Genomic DNA, 20,014 nt, shown 5'->3' on the forward strand with positions numbered 1-20,014 from the left:
AACCGTGATGCCGCCGCCACCATACAGCAGCTTTAAAAGTCCTAGTGAAATGAAAATTTCCAAAACACTCTGGCTGTCGCTTCTAGTAACATTTTTATGCTAACTGGCCGAAGGGTAAAATGTTAAAACACGGCAATCTGCGAGAAAATAGCCGATAAACGTTGGTATTTCCGCTGCTGGGCGGAGCTTCTGACAATAATAGAGTGACGTCACGAGTTGTGCACACGCCCAAGTTGTGTTTACATTATGGAGGATCAGAGTTTTGACCACGAAGAGGCTGAATTTAACCATATTTCATCATCATCGGGCATCATCATAGCTCCCGCTAGCTGCTAGCCGCTAGCCGCCCGAGCTAGTAACTCCCGCTAGCCACTAGCCGCCCGAGCTAGCGGCTCCCGCTAGCCGCACGAGCTAGCCTCTCCCGCCAGCCCGTGCTCCTTTTCTCCTCTCTCGGTCTCTTCCAAGCTCAATCTTTCATCAAGGCTCATAAAACGCCGACTATAACTTCAAAACACTGTATAAAAACTTGGATATTTAAGAGGAAACAAGCCGATATAAACATAACAGATGGAGATCTGCACAACTCGTGATGTCACGCCCACGAAGAAGGATTCCCCCGACTTCCTCGGCTGAGATTCAAAATTCAAATAACTTTGTTATGCGACAACAGTGGTGGGGCAGAGTCGGAGGAACCTTAGAAGTAGACCCCAACTATCGTTTTTTGCAAAGTAGCGTTTTACATTTCACTAGGCCTTTAATACATGTTTTTGTTGGTTCTAGTGATTTCTTTTTTTTTTTTTTTGTTCTTTTGTTTGAGAGAAATCCTCTATTTGTCGATTATATGTCCAATTAGTATTTGAAATGGCTTTTTTTAATAACATTTTCCAGTCGATTGTCAGCAAAATGAGTTGAAAAGGTTGAGGTTTTTCCAAAGGTTCGCTACTGATCATTGATTGGACTCTATTATTTCTACATCCTGTGGTCAATTTTTTCATTTATTTTGATTCATCTAAATCTTTTTTTTTATGTTTAAATGGATTTATCCAATACAGACAAAATATTAGAGTGCTTTGTCTTGTACTAGCTTAATCGGCATGTTTGTCTTTCATTTGGTTACATTTATGACCTGTTTTTTAAAATGAAATCCAACATATTTAGACGACTTTTGCTCGATTGTCGCACTGCAGGGTAAAATCTGCTGATTCTCCATTGTGTTTTTTGTAAAAAAAAAAAAAAAGATCGAAGTCCAAGAAATGTGTGCGGCGCGCGGAGAGCTGTCCTTTGTGAAGCCTTTGAAGTCCCGCCTCTTCAGACTTCTCCTGCAAGGCCGCGCCGCAGGGAACACGACCCCGCCGCGTATCGTTGTCACACCGGGTGACACGCCGCAATGGATGACTGCCGGCGTGACCCCGGCCCTTTGTGTCCTCGGCGTCTTCTCACCCTTTTCGCTCAATGGGGCTGAAATCTCACACCTGCAACCGGAGGCCTTCCTCCCTTTTCATGATACAAGTCTCCGATTTGGTCCCTTTTATACGTTAAGGCGCCTCTCAGGCGACCACACCTTCTGCTTTCTGCTCTGACCTCGTTCCCCGCCGTATGGATGTCTCAGGACGGTGTTGTTTGAACGCCCGTCCTGCCGTTTGGCCGGCATGTGGGGTCATTTCCAGGAGGAATGTGGAGATGTACTGTGAATCCCCGTCTTCCCCCCCAGTCCATCTCAATTTAGTGTTAAATGTACGGTGGCCAGGAAGGGCCAACGCCACAGTGCCACCGCAGAATCCACAACGCAACAGCAAAAAAACTACAAGGCAACAGCAAAAAAAAACTACAAGGCAACAGCAGAAAAGTACAAAGCAACAGCAAAAAAACTACAAAGCAACAGCAAAAAAACTACAAGGGCAACAGCAGAAAAGTACAAAGCAACAGCAGAAAAGTACAAAGCAACAGCAGAAAAGTACAAAGCAACAGCAGAAAAGTACAAAGCCAACAGCAAAAAAAACTACAAGGCAACAGCAGAAAAGTACGAAGCAAAATGCAAAACTCTACAACAAAACAGCAAAAATCTACAACTAAACTGCAAAAAACTACAATGCAATGGCAAAAAACTACAAGGCAACAGCTAAAAACTACAAGGCAACAGCACAAAGCAACAAGGCAACGGCAAAAAGCTACAATGCAACAGCACAAAGCAACAACACAACAGCAAAAAGCAATAACTAAACAATGAAAAACCACGACGGCAAGAAGCTAAAACACAACAGCAAAAAGAAACACAACGGCACAAAGCCACATCAAAGCGGCAAAAAGCTCCCAACACAAACGCAAAGGCCACAACACAACATCAAACCGCGACCGGTTGCATTGCGACGTCGGCTCCTCTGGGCCACAGGAATCCAGTTACTTTTATTGTGAAAAAAAAAAAACAACCCAGAAGATGTTAGTTTTACACCCTGAAAACAGCAGATAAAATGTCATTAAAAATGGTTAAAATGTGGTTTCTCCCGCAGGAATCGTCCGCGAGATGGCCCACAAGGCGGACAGCAAGCTGCAGTCCATCTCCACCACCAGGCTGACGCCGGAGCACCACCTCTGGTGTGTGTGGGGGGGGGGGGGGGGGGGCGGGGGGGGCACCACATCTTTACTTGATTACAATCAGCTTTTCCTTTTCTCTCCACTTTGTTTTCTGAAAACAGGCCCCGCTAAATTAGCTGGGAAACCGCATTTTAATCTGCAACACGTGTGGCACTTTGCGGAAAAATCCCCCCAGCGTGCGTGCGTCCCCCCCCCCCCCTCTTTGCACCAGTTCTTCCCAGAAAACCGGTGCAAATTGATCGGGAAACGAAAAAAAAGCTTTGTGTGTGTCGTTAAAGCTCGTTTGATGCCACCGAGCGAGGTTTAAATAAATATCAATTTCCAGTTCCCACTCGGGAAACTAAACACTCCGAGTGGGCGTGAAGTCTGTCGGCACCCCGTTAACGACTTTAAAGCTCTGATGTTGTCGACAGACCTTCAACCACAGTCCAGATCAAAGCAGCTGCAACCCATGATGCTCCCTCCACCATACACACAGACATATATATATGTATGCACTACTTATAATCAGCCATACGCGTCAAACCAGAAACCTCAAGTGTTCGTTGACCTGTTTAAAAAAATTTGTCATTCAGAGATGATGGGATTTTGTCAAAAATGTCCCAAGAAATGTTCCAAAAATTTTGGGTTGATTGACACACAAAGCAAATCAAAACATGCAAACTAATTTGGGACAAATGTGGTATGACTTTTCTTAACAATTTGGCAAAACATTTCCACAAAAAAAAAAAAAAAAACTGAAAAATTCCCCATTCAAAGTGAATAGGATTTTTTTTTTCTTTTATAAAAAATAATAGCACCATTTTAACGCCATGCTGCTTGGCCATACTTTCACGTCGAGACTTCAGATCTGAAACGTCGTTTTTCTATCTTCTGCCGTTTTAAAACCATAAAGCTTCAAGTTTTGGAAAATTGTAGAATTTTTTTGCTTTGTAATGGGTGCGTATTGTGTAATGGTGAGTGACGTGTCTCAAATCGATCGTACACTCGTGAAATGTTTACAGCCATTCCATTGGGTTCCTCTCAAGCTGCACATTAATTTTTTTTTTAATTCGTCACTCGGTTCAACAAACAGATATTTGTTTTTCGCACTACAAAAACAAATTTTTCTGTGTGTGTGTGTTGTCTGCCTCTCCAGGCCTTTGGTATGTGATGACATCCAAGCAGATGTGGAGGACGGACAGCTGCAGTTCTTCTACATCCTGGCTTTCGTCCTGCAAGGTGATTTTTAAAAAAAAAACTGTAAAACTGCAAACAAAATTCTCAAAATTGTTCTTCCTTGTTTTCCATCAAACGATGTTTGTATGTTTCTTTCTTTTTGTTTGTTTTTTTTACATCAAATGATTTGAAAAGTCTGGAGAAGATATGACTTCAAGATGCGATGTGTCACATTAATAACTCGAGAAGATGAACAGATCTGGGACGAGACGCATTTCAACACGCGACTGTGGTTCCAGTTGTTGCAGCCAAAAAAAAAAAAAAAAATGGCTCCACGGTTCAACGTTTTCAAGTGAAAATGCAACTTTTGTTGCGTTTCGAGGGTCTGTTTACATGACAACGGGGCTCGGAGTAAACTTAAAATGCAACTTTTTGAAAAGGGGTTCCAAGGTGAAATTTTTTGAAAAAAGCTCCGATGCTGTCTCCATGGAAATGGAGGGGGGAAACGCAACTTTTTGAAAATGCTTGGACTCCATGGAAACGGGGAGGGGGGGAAATGCAGCTTTTCAAAAGCAATTCTGACTGCGTAATTGGGCAAAATGCAACTTTTTGAAAATGCTCCGACGCTGTCATGTAAACAGGCAAACACGCAACATTTTGAGAATTATACACCTTCATAGAAACGGTAGGAAAAACGTTCTCGATGGTTGTATAAATGGGCGAAAGTGCAACTTTTTGAAAACTGATCCCAAATGGTATTTTTTGGAAATGTTGCATGAATTGACAAAAGGGAAATTTGGGGGAATCTTCTGACTCCATCATTGTGTATAATGAAAAAAAACGCAACTTTTTGAAAATGTTCAGACTCTGTTGATGTGTAAACCGACAAAAAATGCAACTTTTTGAAAATGCTCCCACTCATCGTCGTGTATACATTCAAAAGCACAACTTTTTGAAAACATTGTGACTCTGCCTCTGTGGAAACGAGGGAAAATGCAAATTTTTTAAAAAGCTCTCTGACTCAATCGTTATGTTGAATGAGTGAAAACACAACTTTTTGAAACTGGATCTCAAAGTGGAATTTTCGAAAAATGCTACGACTGTTGTGTGAATTGAGAAAATGCTCCGACTCCATGTAAGCGTGCAAAAATGCAACTTTTTGAAAATGCGCAATTTGTCGGAATGGAATTAAACGCAACTATTCGAAACTGTGTCGCCTAAAATTCTAACTACATCGTTTTCAGCACTATTTTCAAAATGATGCAGCGCAAACGTGAAACTTTTCCGGAACAAAAGCACAAAATGCTTCACTTGAAATGTTATCGTGTAAAGTTTCGAAAACCTGCTATATATCAGAGAGAGGTAAAAAAAAAAAACCCTTAGAATGACTAATACCAGAGTAACTAAATACTAGAGTAACTATAAAAAAAAGTGGATTTCAGTCGTGACGAGCGACGGAAGGAATCTTGTCTGAACTCGGCGGCGGTCGTCTGTATTTATCGGGGCGATGACTCTGCAAATAAAACCCACAAGGCGCTTCAGGGCAACTTTTAGGAATTTGCAGCTCCGTCACTCCAGCAGGTCCTGATCTGCCTCTTCCAGCTCGTCACCCTCCAAACATTAATGGCTCAGGACCGGCGTTAAAAATCTGCACAAGGTGATTTACTCAATGTTGACAAAAGTGTTCCCTCGCCTGAGTTCACGTGCGGTGAGATGATTCAGAAAAGTGCCAAGGCGCCTGATTGGTCGCTCCGGAGAACGCGTCTCTTTCGTTGCTTTTTCTGGGTGTTGGCCGCTGAAAAACGCCACGGTGAGACTTTTTGACAGTGCGGGGGAGGCAACTTTTTGAAAATGCTCCAACTCCATCAGCATTGGAAACGGGTGAAAATGCAACTTTTTGAAAACACTCTGTCTCCTTGGAAACGGACGAAAATGCAACTTTTTTTCAAAATGCTCCGACTCTTTCTTTGGAAAAGGGGGAGGGAAAAATGCAACTTTTCTGAATACTGCTACTATGTATACTCACCACAGGTCCTAAGTTCCACTTTTTGAAAATGCCCCGTCTTGTTTCCATGGAAACGGGGGGGGGGGTAAACTTTTTGAAAACACTCCGTGTCCTTGGAAACGGATGAAAATGCAACTTTTTTCCAAATGCTCCAACTCTGTTCGGTGGAAAAGGGGTGGGGGGAAAACTTTTGAAAAATGCTTCAACTCAGTTTCCGTAGAAACGGGGGGTGAAATGCAACTTTTCTGAAATTCTGCCACTGCGTATGCTCACCACAGGTCCTAAGCTCCACTTTTTGAAAATGCCCTGTCTCAGTTTCCAGGGGGAGGCAATCAACTTTTTGAAAACACTCCATCTCCTTGGAAACGGGTGAAAATGCAACTTTTTTCAAAACCCTCCGACTGTTTCCTTGTAAACGGGGGAGGGGATGCAACTTTTTCGAGACGCTTCGGCTCTGTCGCCATGGAAACGGACGGAAATGTGCGCACTTTGAAAAATGCTTCGACTCGGTTTCCTTGGAAATGGTGGGGGGTAATGCAAAGGTTTTTGAAAACGACCCCGTTTCAGTTTCTATGGAAAACGGGGGGAGGGGGAAACGCAAGTTTTTGAAAACACTCCATCTCCTTGGAAATGGGTGAAAATGCAACTTTTTTCAAAACCCTCCGACTGTTTCCTCGTAAACGGGGGGAGGGGACGCAACTTTTTCAAGACGCTTCGGCTCTGTCGCCATGGAAACGGACGAAAATGTGCGCACTTTTGAAAAATGCTTTGACTTGGTTTACTTGGAAATGGGGGGGGAATGCAAAGGTTTTTGAAAACAACCCCGTTTTCAGTTTCTATGGAAAACGGGGGAGGGGGAAAAAGTTTTTGAAAACAGCCCGTTTCCATGGAAACGGGGAAATCCCCGCCACACCTGAACGCTTTCGATACCTGAGCAGGTACTTTTTGGCCACACGTCGTATCAGCAGTCGGTTGTATCTGGTAATATCATTGTTTCCGTTAAAAGCGTTAACCCGTAAGACGTTTGTGTGTGTGTGTGTGTGTGTGTGTGTGTGTGTGTGTGTGTGTGTGTGTGTGTGTGTGTGTGTGTGTGTGTGTGTGTGTGTGTGTGTGTGTGTGTGTGTGTGTGTGTGTGTGTGTGTGTGTGTGTGTGTGTGTGTGTGTGTGTGCGCGTGTGCGTGTGCTTCCAGGGGACGTGTGGACGCCGCTGACCGTCCTGGCGACCCGGGAGACGCTCTACCTGCTGCAGGAGGACCACCAGTGGAGCCACGGCGGCCACGCCGTGCTGGAGACGCTGCCCATCAGCTGCGTGAGCTCGGTGCTGCTGTGGCCGCCGGACCGCCGCCGCGTGGACATCAAGCTCTACGACGAGGTGGGTACTCTACCCCCCCCCACCCCCCCACCCCCACCACCTCCTCAACACCGCCTCACGCCGCGTCCCCCCCCCCCCCCCCCCGCAGACGGTGAAGCAGGAGCGGACGTGGTGCGTGCGCTCCGACGGCGGCGAGCTCCTCCAGGGCCTGCTGGCCTGGGTCAGGACGCAGTGGGAGGCCATGTTCTCCGTCACGCTGCACACCAGCCTGCACGACGGAGCGGCGTAGCGCAGGGCAAGGCCACAAAAGGGAAGGGGGGGGGGGGACAACAACAACAACAACAACAAAAAAACTCGGTGTGGTTTTTCTCTCTCTCTGCTCCCATTAATCCCCGTCGCTCGCAGCCAAGAGCTTTGGAAGCGGCGGCGGCGCTCATTCATGTGGCACACAAGCCTGTTAAAAAAAAAAAAAAAAAGCACCGGTTGCATAATTCCTCCTCCGGAAAAAAGTGGAGCGTGCCTTGTTTCTTTTGTTGGAATGCACCTTAATGGGGTGGGACTCGAGGCGTCACGCGCTCAACCCGAGGTCAGCGGCGTTCCGAAAAAAAAAAAAAAAACAAGAAAGTTTTGAGCCTCATATCAACGTGGTGAAGTGGCCAATTGTATTTTTACCCCCCCCCCCCCCTACTTTCCTGGCTTGCACCTGAACGCACCGTGAGGATTTGAAGGGAAATCTTGGGGGGGGGGGTGCACGGCGGCGGGAGCATCACCGCTGTTCTGACTTAATTTATTAGCTTTTTTTGTTTCTTTCTTTTTATATATATATATGTGTGTGTGTGTGTAAACGTGTGACGCCAACGTTTCCAATCGCTAATTCGAGAAGTTTCACGAGGGAATTTCAACTGTGGACCAGACTGCCAGGTTTTTCCCCTCGTGACCTCTGACCCCACCCCCTCTCCCCGGCTTAATTACTACAAGCTGGTCTGGGCTAAGCCCCGCCCCCCCCCCTCCAAAGGCCTGACGGGACCCGTCTGATCCGGGCGAGTCTGAACTCGCAACGTTGCACATTGTTGGAAATAACTGGCTGTGATTCATTAAAAATGTCTTTCTGGTTCTTTGCTCGTCGTGTTTGTTTATGCGACTGAACGTGCGTTTTTTTTATTTTTTTTATTTGTCAATTAGATTTAGTCCTCATGGCATTCCACCAAGCTGGTGTCAAATTACGAGGGGGAAAAAAAGCGTGAATGTATATATTTGACGGTATTATTTTTAATTTACAGAGAAGAATTGGCTTTATGTTGAGATTTTAGTCCTTTTTTGTTTTTTTCAAATAGATTTAGTCCTAATGGCTTTCCATCTGTGAGGCTGGTGTCAAATTACGAGATTTTTTTTTTGATATTTGACGGTATTATTTTTAATTTACAGAGACATTTACATTGGCTTTGTTGCGATTTTTCTTCAAAATTTGTCTTTTTTTTTTTTTTGGTCGTAATTTGTATATTTTTGGGCCAAAAATATAGAAACTTTCATCATCGGCGTAAAGAATAATTTAAAATTCGACGATGCTCGCAACTCTATTTTACCATCCCGACCTATTTAAGATGAAATTGCACCGTATTCCGAAAGAAAAGGACACGTTTAACTATTTTGTGTTAAACTTTGTGTGCCGAATGAGGCTGGTGTCAAATTACAGTCGCGAGAAGGCCTTATTTGTTTATTTATTTGAAATAAATGGGATTTATTTGTGCGTTTTGACGGATACAAGTGTCACATAGTCCCACATTTTTTCCCCTCTAATTCGGAGGGGTTTCCTTTCCTCTGAAGGGTTAAAAGCCGCCGCGTGTTTTAATAGATTAGCTTAATTGCTACATGCCGCCTGGCTCCGGTTGAAAGCGGAACGGGGAGTTCTTTGATTCCCGACAAACAAACTTTCGTTGTTTTTTTCTTTTGTTTGTTTTTTTTTTTAACGCCGCGTTTCTTTCTGCCTGGCCGCGCTCGGTTTGCGTTGCCAGGCTCAGCTGTGTGGAAGGTATGCCGCCGCCGCCACGCCGCTAAACGAGGTCAAAGGTCGGCGGGTTCAAAAAGTTCTCAAAAAATGACATCAGTATTTTTTTTGATTGTGTTTTTTTTTTTTTTATATAGTGTTCATGGAAGCAAAGAAAAGGAGGCACATAAAACATTAATGTACATCATTAATTCTTTTTTTTTTTATAGCTCAGATACGGCATCTGGCAGCCATTTTTCTCACTTTCGCGTGCCCACATGACGCCACGGCGTTTGTTTTTTTTTTTGTTTTTTATTATCTCTCGCCATGTGGAAGCTGTTTCGTGTCGGACCTTCTCGGAGCGTTAACTCCATTACAGTTTCGGACGGAGAAAACGCCGATTCTTTTCTTGTTTTCGTCCTTTTGGCTCTCGCCCGCGAAATTAACGATCCCCGATGGCTCGGGCTTGAAAAATCCATGAGTCATGATGACTGCATGCGCCGAATTTATGTCGCAGGGTTTTATGTTTGCGGAGGAAATAAGCAATCTGGCCCGACACTAAAACGTTACCGCAACATGTGTTTGATTGGCAGGAAGAGGCTGCAGACGCCACAGGTGTTCCAGGAGTTCGCGTATTCTCCACCGGGGGGCGCAGGAGGGGATTTTTTTTTTTTTAAGAAAAGTTTTGGGGTTTACACCAAAATGACCAAAATGCTGGGTGGTGGTTGGTGGTGGTGTTCATCTACTCGCACATATATACATATCGAATAAGCACTTCAAAATGGCTTGGTTCACCCCGTTTCCATGGCGATGGAAGTCGGATCGTTTTCAAAAAGTTGCGTTTTCACTGGGTAACGCGACGACAGAGTTGGTGCCGTTTTTGAATAGTCTCGTTCTCCCTTGTGACCATGGAGACCGAACATTTTCAAAAAGTATTTTTACCCTCGTTTTCAAGGAGACAGAGTCTGTGTATTTTCAAAAAGTTACATTCCCATGGAGACAAAGTGGGAGTATTTTCAAAATGTTCCCCCGTTAACGTGGGACTTGGACTGCATCTATAAATGTTCTACCTTGGTAGCCGTGAACAGTTTTCAATTGACCCTGTTTCCATGGCGATGAAGTCGGAGCGTATTCAAAAAGTTGCGTTAACACGACGACCAAGTTGGAGCAGTTTTTTAAAAGTCTCGTTCTCCCTTGTGTCCATGGAGACCGAGCATTTTCAAAAAGTATTTTTACCCTCGTTTTCAAGGAGACAGAGTTGGTGTGTTTTCAAAAAGTTGCATACACCCCCCCCCCCCCCCTGTTTCCATGGAGACAAAGTGGGAGTATTTTCAAAATGTTCCCCCGTTAACGCGGGACTTGGAGTGCATCTAAAAATGTTCTACCTTGGTAGCCGTGAACAGTTTTCAATTGACCCTGTTTCCATGGCGATGAATTCGGAGCGTTTTCAAAAAGTTGCGTTAACACGACGATCGAGTTGGAGCAGTTTTTTAAAAGTCTCGTTCTCTCTTGTGTCCATGGAGACCGAGCATTTTCAAAAAGTATTTTTACCCTCGTTTTCAAGGAGACAGAGTCTGTATATTTTCAAAAAGTTACACCCCCCCCCCCCATTTCCATTGAGACAAAGTGGGAGTATTTTCAAAATGTTCCCCTGTTAACGTGGGACTTGGAGTGCATCTAAAAAAGTTTACCTTGGTAGCTGTGAATTTTTTTTTTTCAATTGACCCTGTTTCCATGGCGACAGAGTGGTAGCATTGAAAATGCAACTTTTTGAAAATGAAAAACTTGAACGAGTTCGTCGAAAACGTCGTCGTTGTCGTTGGCGACCGGCTTCCCGCATTCCTCCGTCTGTAAAAAAAAAAAAAAAAAACATTTCAGGTTCCATGTGACTTCCCGAGGCTTGCAGCTGCGCCGCCGCGCATGACGGCGAGAAAATCTGTTGTTTGGCCGGCGCAGATTGTCGGAACGGCGTGGCCTTCGGGGAGTCAGGGACGTCGGAGCGCTCGCATAGGTTTCGGCGAAGAATGTAAACAGAACCCCCCCCCCCCCCCCCCTCCCCTTTATGACATCATCCATCCGCTTTGGAAAGCAGCAATTTTTGCAAACATCAAAGTGGGCGTGACGAAAGGAGATCCTATCAAGATGCATTCTGGGGGAGATTAAGCGCCCGACATTTTTGCACCTCCTCTTCCTCCTCCTCCTCCTCCTCCTCCTCCTCACGCAAGATAGCGGCGGGATTAGAAACACCTGCAGCTCCTCCTTTGATTTCTGTGTGCAAGTTTAATCACAACGTCGTGTGGACGTCTGGTGTTTCTGCGTGTTCCCGTCGGCTCCCACATGTTTGTTGTGTAATAAACCAATGAAACAAACAGGTTTGGGGTTTGTTTGTTTTGGGGTTTTTTTGCCGTTGCGTGTCACTGTAATAACTCTGCTTTCAATCTGCACTTCTGAAAAAATGTTTGATCCAGTAGGAATCCTGGGATTTGTCACAACGGCTTTAATTCGGCTTGAATTACAATAAATTCTGGCCTTTCTTAGTGAAATAATTCAAGTTGAACATGTTTCCCAAATTGTTAGCGTGTCTGCAGAAAATGTCATAAAATAAACTTCAAGTGAGGATTTGGCGTTTCTGAGAAGTTCCACTTTTTGAAAATGTCGGGTGCAGTTTGTCATTTTTTTTTTTTTTTTTTGTAATGAAACCACACACAATGTAGCGTTTTAGAAAAGTAGCATTTTTTTTCAAATCTAAACTTAAATTGGATTAGTCCTCGACACAAAGCTGCATTTTTGAAAAGTTACATTTCCCTTGTACTGCGTATGTGGAGTCAGGGCCTTTTCAAAAAAGTTGTGTTTTCCATGTTTTCATTGAGGCAAAGTTGGAATATTTTCAAAAAGTTGCACCCCCCCCCCCCCCCCCCCCAATCTCCATGGTGACAGAGTTGGTGCATTTTCAAAAAAGTTGGATCTCCCCCACCGAATTCCAATGGAGTGCTTTTGGAGTGCTTTTTGAAAAGGTCCACCTTGGGAGCCGCTTTTAGGAAAAGTTCCTATTTAGACCGTTTCCAGGGCAACGGAGTCGAAACATTTTCTGTCCCCCCCCACCCACCCGTTTCCACAAAGTGAGAGTTGTAGCAATTTCAAAAGGTTATGTTCTTAGCATTTTGGAGGCACTTTTAAAAAGTGGCAACACCCCCTTTTCCCCCATGTCAGCTTTTTTCAGAGTAGCATGATCCCCCCACCCCCCTCATTTCCGCATAGACGGAATGTTTTCTAAAACTTGCACTTTTCAAACCACCACCACCACCCCGTGACCCCCCCCCCCCCCTCACCTCGAGCTGCCAGCCTCGAGATCCATGAACGTCACATAGGTTTATTGGCAGGCTGCTGCAGCTGCGTGAAACTTTTCTAACAGTGGCAATTAGGCTGCTATAGTCGCTTTATGTGCGCCATAACTTTTTATGTCGAATCGTAATGGAAGGGGGGGATGAGGAGGAGGAGGAGGAGGAGGAGGAGGAGGGAGGGAGGGAGGGAGGGGGGGTTATTGAAATCAGACATGATCTCGAGACGTTTTGATGCCTGGATTCTCATGGTGTTTGAGCAGAACGGTAGTTCTCGGGTCTCATGTTTCAGACGGAGGGGAGGAAGAGGAGGAGGAAGAGGAGGAGGAGGAGGAGGAGGAGGACCAGGAGCCCGCAGGAATCACACACACGATCTCCCTTTTCTTTTCTTTTTTCCCTTCTTTCTCCCCCCTCCCTCCCTCTCTTTCCTCCTCTTCGGGACAGCCGGCGCATGGGAGGTCAGCGACGGGCTTTGGATGGGTTCACGCGGACGCCAAATGAGAGCGCGCGCTAATTAGAAAAACCTGGTGAAGCAATTAGGGAGGCGCGGATTGGACGCGCGCGCGAAGGTGAGAAACGCGTTGAAGGAGGAGGAGGAGGAGGAGGAGGGGAGAGAGGAAGAGAGGAAGAGAGTCTTGAAGGTAGGGGGAGGAAGAAGAAGAAGAAGAAGAAGAAGAAGGAGCAGCTCAGATTAGAAGTGGAACTCCACTCCAGACAAGTTCCACTCCAGAAAAGTTGATTTCACGAGGGTTAAATCCACCGCGTGCCGAGGTTTTTTGTGTTTTTTTCCCCCAAATTTATATATATATATTTTTTTATTTAATTTTGGGAACTGTGCGTGCCGGAGTGCGGTGAGTCTCTTTTCCTCCTATACCAACGTCCACACTTTCGCGTACGTCACCTTAAAACGTTCCAAGCTCGTGCAGTCTGAGAGAAAAGGTACAAGTTTTTTTTTTTTTTTTTTTTTCTACCTTGAGATGGAAAAAGTTACGCACGACAATGAGTTTCTTTCTTTCTTTTTTCTTTTTTTGGGGGGGAATAATTGTGGTTAAAACAAAAAAAAAAACTCTTTTTGTAAGTTTTCCCCCCACTGAAGCTTGGCAGAACCTTGTTTTTCCTCCAGGAATGCCACAATTTCCAAAACAATTGAGGCTGACTCAGCGTTTTTGTTTTTGTTTTTTAAAATTCTTTCATGGTTTTTCTTATTTCAAGAAGGGTTTTGTTTTGTTGTGTTTTTCTTTGATGTGTGCGCGTGACGCCACATAGGAGCTCTGATTGATGCCGGATTACAGGGAGATCGTGTGCCCTCGTCTGCTCCATGAACCTTTAAAAAAAAAAAAAATCCCTTTCTGCTTTTGGTTAGACTGGAATGTTAACGTCGCTTTTGTCCAGATACTTTTAAACCACCCCCCCCCCCCCCTTTTTTTTTTTTTTTTTTTTTAGAAAACTCCTCCAAAGCCTTTAAATCAGTAGAGCAAATAAGCTACTGTTTAAAAAGTCTTTGGTCAGCTGGGAGTTTTTTTTTTTTTTTTTTTTGAGGGGGTGTTTGAGCGAGAATGCAGTTTGTGTGGCATTTACAAGGAGGTGGGGGGGGGCAAGGAAGGGTAGGGGTGTGGGGGGTAGCAGTAAAGCTTTTCAGATCTGGAAGTCTAGGATCTCTTGACCTGTTTTGACTTCTTTTATAGAGATTAAGGTGGTGGTGGTGGTGGTGGTGGTGGGGAGGAGGAGGAACCCGTGACCCTCGTTGACGTTCCGGCAGATTGAGACGTCAAAACTCAAGAATTAAAAAAATAAATAAATAAATAACTCAAACCAGAAGGAGTCTGACTCAGATTTCTCCGAGCCGACAGAATACCGCAAAAGCGGAATCTCAATGACTCGATTCTCCCCGACGAAAACGACGGGAGCTGCTGTAATTGTAGGTTTCAAGGGTAGGGGTCGTACCGATGTGATTCCACATCTCGGGAGGTCAAACGCTTGTTCCCACGGTCCCCAAAAAACAATTCTCACCTGCTTCTGTTTTGTTTCTTCCCCCGATAGACCGTCGACGTGACGGGGATGTTTCCAGGTCGGTAATTTTGACCGCGTGGATGAGCGGTCATCCCCCCCCCCCCCCCCCCCAAACATCGCGCGATGATTGAACCTGTCGGCGTTCGGGCGCGGAGCCCGTGGGCCGCAGCCTCGACGCTGTTCCACTGAGTCATGAAACATTTTGGTTTGTTTTCTTAGTTACACCCTCAGTCCGCCGAAAAAGGGGAAGAAAAAGAAGGAAAAAGACCTTGAAGTTCTTTTAATTTGTGTTGTCGTCTAATTTGCTGGGTAGTCGTTACGGTGGCGTTTACATCCCCTTTAAACAAGTTCGCTTCGGGGGGAAACCGGCGATGTTTAAGACTCCAGATGCGTTTGACTTTTAAGAGAGTATCAAAAAAAAAAAAAACCCAACAAAACAAAACGAGGGAATCTAACGACAAACAGGCGCTTGAGGAGAATTCTCCAAGTTGCTCAAAGGGACAGGAAGTGGTATTCCGTGCTCCAGCTGATCGGCCGAGTTCTTGCCGGTCCAGGAGCCTCTGCGTCCGATTAGAGGCCGACATGTGGCTTTGTTTACCGCCGCGTCGAGGTTCGGCCGGCTTCGCACGCGAGTCGCCGCGTGTGAACCCCCCCGACACTTTCGATGAGTCGGCGGAATAAAACGTCTTTCTAATCACGAGGTCAATAAAAAAAGTTTTCTCCCTTCCATGAGATTGTTCTTAATAGGTTTTCGTCTCTCTCTCATCCCCCCCCCCCCCTCCCTGCAGAGCTGGTCTAGTGCTTCCCCCCCCCCACTCCCCTCCCTCCCCCGCCCGCCTCGCCACCATGAGTTGGAGCTTCCTGACCCGCCTGCTGGACGAGATCTCCAACCACTCCACCTTCGTGGGGAAGATCTGGCTGACGGTGCTCATCGTCTTCCGCATCGTGCTGACGGCGGTCGGCGGCGAGACCATCTACTACGACGAGCAGAGCAAGTTCGTGTGCAACACGCAGCAGCCCGGCTGCGAGAACGTGTGCTACGATGCCTTCGCGCCGCTCTCGCACGTCCGCTTCTGGATCTTCAGGTGGGTTTGAACTGAAGACGTACGTCCGTCCCTACGTCCGGTCCCACGGCCGCGGCGCTCGGAGACTCTGAACTTTTCCAAAAAGTTGCACCTTTTGCAAGTCATCCTGAAATATCTTCGTTTTCAGTCTCCATTGAAGTGTGGGGGTAACGCAACTTTTTGAAAATACTCGGTTTCCATGGAGACTGGGGATAACGTGTCATTTGGGGGGGGGGGTTGCAAAAGGTGGAAAAAAAAACTCGGCCTTCGTGGAAAACGAGGTGCTACGGTGCAACTTTTGGAAAAGTCTGTTTGCATGGAGACGATGGCGAACGCACATCTTTTTGAAAACTCTCCATGGAAACTGAGCATTTTCAAAAAGTTGCATTTGCCGTTCGAGACGGAGATGGGTGATAACCTATCATTATGAAAATGCTACAGAAACCGGGTGGGGGGGAATGCAACTTTTTGAAAATACTTGGTTTCCATGGAGACTGGGGATAACATGTCATTTGGGGGGGGGGTTGCAAAAGGTGAAAAAAAAACTCGGCCTTCGTGGAAAACGAGGTGTGAGGGTGCAAACTTTTGGAAAACACTGTTTGCATGGAAACGATGGCGAACGCACATCTTTTTGAAAACTCTCCGTCTTGAACGTCAAATGCAACTTTTTGAAAATGCTCAGTTTCCATGGAGATGGGTGATAACCTATCATTGTGAAAATGTTACGGAAACCGGGGTGGGGGGGGTGCAACTTTTTGAAAATGCTGTAAGACCTGATTTTCACTTGAAAAGGGGCCTGAAAAGAACCTGCTGAGGCAGTTTGGAAAGTTCTGGGGTTCGGGGAGATTTTTTTAAATTTTCCTTTAATATTCGCGAAGCCGTCTTTGCTAACATGCTGAATGCTAATTAGTTTGCTTAATTGCTTAATTTACTAATTTGTCAAATTAAACTCCTTATGCACAATTTCAGAGCAAAATTTACAAACATTTTTATCGAGATGAACTAAAATTGTTGCGGCGGCACCCTCTAGTGGCCCAACATGGACACTACATCATTTTAGGTTGCCGTGGAAACAACCATTGTTTTCAAATGTTGCTGTGTTAAATGCTGAGTTTTTTGGTTTGTTTTTTAAAAACTGGAGGCGTGACGGATGTTCTTGAACGTTTGGCGTCCAGGTCATCCTGATCACCACGCCCACCATCATGTACCTGGGCTTCGCCATGCACAAGATCGCCCGCATGGACGACAGCGAGTACCGGCCGATCCGCAACCGGAAGAAGCGGATGCCCATCGTGAGCCGCGGCGCCGTGCGCGACTACGAAGAGGCGGAGGACAACGGCGAGGAGGACCCGATGATCGCCGAGGAAATGAGCCCGACAAGCCCGACAAAGCAGAGAAAGGTATGTGCTTTTTAAAAAAAAAAAATTTTTTTTAAGCTAACCCGGCGCCGCCGTGCGTTTCTGACGGGCGTTCTCTCCGCACCCCAAGGTTCGGAGAAGAAGCACGACGGGCGGCGGCGGATCCTCCGCGACGGCCTCATGAAGGTCTACGTGTGCCAGCTGCTGTGGCGCTCGGCCTTCGAGGTCTCCTTCCTGTTCGGCCAGTACGCGCTGTACGGCTTCGAGGTGATGCCGTCGTACGTGTGCACGCGCTCGCGTGCCCCGCACACGGTGGACTGCTTCGTGTCGCGCCCCACCGAGAAGACCGTCTTCCTGCTGATCATGTACGTGGTGTCCTTCCTCTGCCTGCTCCTCACCGTCCTGGAGATTGTCCACCTCGGCATCGGCGGCGTGCGCGACACCTTCCGGCGGCGCGCCACGCTCAACAACCCACGCGGCGGCGGCACGCCGTCCTCCCGCGCCATGCCCACGGCGCCGCCGGGCTACCACGCCACCATGAAGAAGGAGAAACTGAAAGGGAGATGAGGGACTTGCCGATAGGCGATTCTGGGCGGGAGAGCTTCGGCGACGAGGTGCCGTCGTCGCGCGAGCTGGAGCGGCTGCGGCGGCACCTGAAGCTAGCGCAGCAGCACCTGGGCCTAGCCTACCAGGTGGACGAGGGCAGCCCGTCGCGCAGCAGCAGCCCGGAGGTCAACACGGCGGCGCAGACGGCGGGCCGAGCAGAACCGACTCAACTTCGCCCAGGAGAAGCAGGGCGAGGCCAGCGAGAAAGGTAAAGAGACCCGTTGGGGTTTTTTCTTTTTTTTTTTTTTGCAGCGCAGCTGGTGTCAAATTACGAGCGCCGTTTGGGCCGTCGGCTTTTCCAGAACGAGGTCGTAATGAGGAGCCGAAAAGGACCTTACAACGAAAGGTTGTAGATCTCCGGTTTCCGTGTGAAAGTACAAAACGTCTCCTAGCGTCGTTGGCGTCCGAGTAACTTGAAAAGCGCACTTTTTGAAAAGCCGTCCGGGTCTCTGTGGGGACGAAAGAGCGAGTTTTTGGAAACGCCCCAACTCGTTTCCGTTGAAAACGTGGGGGGAAAATAAATGCGACTTTTTGAAAGCGCTCTTGCTCTGTCTCCATGAAAATGTGGGGGAAGTGCAACTTTTCGAAATGCTCTCGCTCGGTTTCTGTGAAAGTTTTTTTTTTACATTTTTTATAATGCTCCATATTTGTGTCCAAGGTGGGGGGAAACGACTTTTTGAAAACTCTTTGTGAAATCAGAAAATTCAACTTTTTTGAAACGCTCAAACTTTCTCCATGGAAGGGCGCGGGTGGGGGCAACTTTTCGGAAATGCTCCATTTCCATGCAAAAATGCTTTCATTCCGTTTCCAATGAAATGGACGAGGGAAGGGATTCGCAACTTTTTGAACAAAGCTCCACTTCTGTGGAAACTGGGAAGCGGGGGGGGGGGTTAAAAACCAACTTTTCGAAAATACGCCTACTCATTACCATAGAAACGAGTTTAGAAAATTACACTTTTTGAAAACTACTCCAACCATGTCTCCATGGTAACGGGGGGGGGCGCAACTTTTCCAAAAAAAATGAGCGACTGCTCGTGCGCACCACAGTCGGCGTAAATAAATGTCCTGCACACGTTCAGTAGACGAACCACGCCCCCCCCCCCCCCCCCCCCCCCCATTCTCCGGGGACTTGGTACTTTTATTTTGACAGTCGCCGCAACAAACAATGCAAACTCGGTCGTCTGGCCGCCTTCTCCGTCGTTGACATTTATAGCGCATTGTTCTCCGCGGTTTTCATGCCCCGTTGTCCCGGGCGCGCTGGCGGACATTTTTTTTTTTTTTTAAATGCGAAGATGCATTTTCACTTAAATGGCGAGAAAGAGAGAGAGAGGGAGAGAGAGCTTCCTTTCTCGTCATGGAGCTGTTGTAACGTGGAAATGGTGAACTCTGTGCTCTTTGCTTGTCTCTCCTAGGAATACATGCCTGAGCGTGCTTCCTGCCCCGACGCGTCTGTCCTCCCATTCCTACTGGCCTGAGACACATTGGTGGGGGGGTTGGGGGGGGAGGTGGGTGGAGGAGGGTGGAGGGGAGCACATATGGGAATGCAGTCAGACCACTGAGGGCGACCGAAGCATGTGAGTGTGTATATGTATGTGTGTGTGGATGAAAGGGGGGGGGGGGGGGTGAAAAAAGAAAAGTGCCTTTCAGTATTAGAGGTCGGTTGAAAATGCCGACCGCGTCTTGTCGACAAATGGCTCATCTCCACGACTCTAAACTTGAAAGCCCGCCACGTCTCCAGTCTGCCCGCCGACCTACTTACCAAAATAAAATTTAAAAAAAAAAAAAAAAAATTCTTTTTTTTTTTTTTTTTTTGACTTGCGCCTTTTGGCTAAACCTCGTCTTAATCCCCACTTTTCTTTTGTGGCCACGCCGTCGTCTCTGTCCATTCAACACGGCGACTGGAATATCGCCGGCTTTTTCTTTTTCTTTTTTTATTGAAACGTCTCTGGAGTTTGTTTCAGTCGGACGTTTTCACTTCCATTCGCACCCCAAAAGAAAATCCTTACCTGGGAAATGCTTGAATTCTAAAACTGGGATTTGATTAGTTGGCGGAGCACGTTGGGGTTTTTTTTTTTTTTTTTTGTTATTTTTTTTTTTTCTCTTTTCCTTTTCCGGGCTCCCGTCAACAATGAAATTCCATCCCCGTCTTCTTGAAATTGACATTCCTCTTCAGTGAGACATATTTTCCGTCCTTATGCGTGCGCCGCTACGTCTTCCATGTAAACACCGCCCAGAAAAACCAACAACCACAAAAAAATACCAAAATAAAAAGAAAGAAGAAATCTGGATTCGTCACAAGACGTCCGATCGGGCGGCTTTCGCTGTTTCCATGCTGTATTCTTGTATTCATCTCACTTCACTTTGTTTGTTTGTTTATTTCTCTGCAAAGGTACGACATTCCATTTTCAATACAGTACTCCAACGGTTTATACCTTTTTTTTTTTTTTTTGTAGTTTTGTAACTTAGAGATTATTTTGTCTTCAGAGTAAATAAATATATTTGAATGAAATTGATCCCCCCCCCCCTTTTTTCCCCCCTGTGCTTTTTCTAACTTTTCACACTTAAATGTGCATTTCAAAGACGGACG

General features: G+C 46.3%; 2 protein-coding genes across 2 annotated transcripts in view; both read left to right on the top strand.

Annotated features, from left to right (window-relative positions):
• The window catches only part of stk11ip (serine/threonine kinase 11 interacting protein), a 31,024-nt gene extending 22,842 nt beyond the window's left edge, over positions 1 to 8,182 (top strand). Inside the window, 4 exon segments of the mRNA XM_080520180.1 lie at positions 2,508 to 2,592; positions 3,731 to 3,813; positions 6,946 to 7,127; positions 7,216 to 8,182. Coding sequence (XP_080376306.1) covers positions 2,508 to 2,592; positions 3,731 to 3,813; positions 6,946 to 7,127; positions 7,216 to 7,356 — 491 coding nt within the window. The 3' untranslated portion in view covers positions 7,357 to 8,182.
• A 4,833-nt stretch (positions 8,183 to 13,015) lies between these two features.
• On the top strand, positions 13,016 to 17,780 carry LOC308147846 (gap junction gamma-1 protein-like; the record flags this gene model as incomplete). Its single annotated transcript, XM_080520181.1, is given in 8 exon segments — positions 13,016 to 13,240; positions 15,188 to 15,480; positions 16,634 to 16,828; positions 16,831 to 16,863; positions 16,952 to 17,379; positions 17,382 to 17,576; positions 17,578 to 17,635; positions 17,680 to 17,780. Coding segments are annotated over 7 exon segments (1,245 nt in total). The 5' UTR covers positions 13,016 to 13,240; positions 15,188 to 15,245.
• Between the last annotated feature and the right edge of the window lie 2,234 nt (positions 17,781 to 20,014).

This window comes from Blennius ocellaris (assembly GCF_963422515.1).
Source record: "Blennius ocellaris genome assembly, chromosome: 24".
Lineage (NCBI taxonomy): Eukaryota > Metazoa > Chordata > Actinopteri > Blenniiformes > Blenniidae > Blennius > Blennius ocellaris.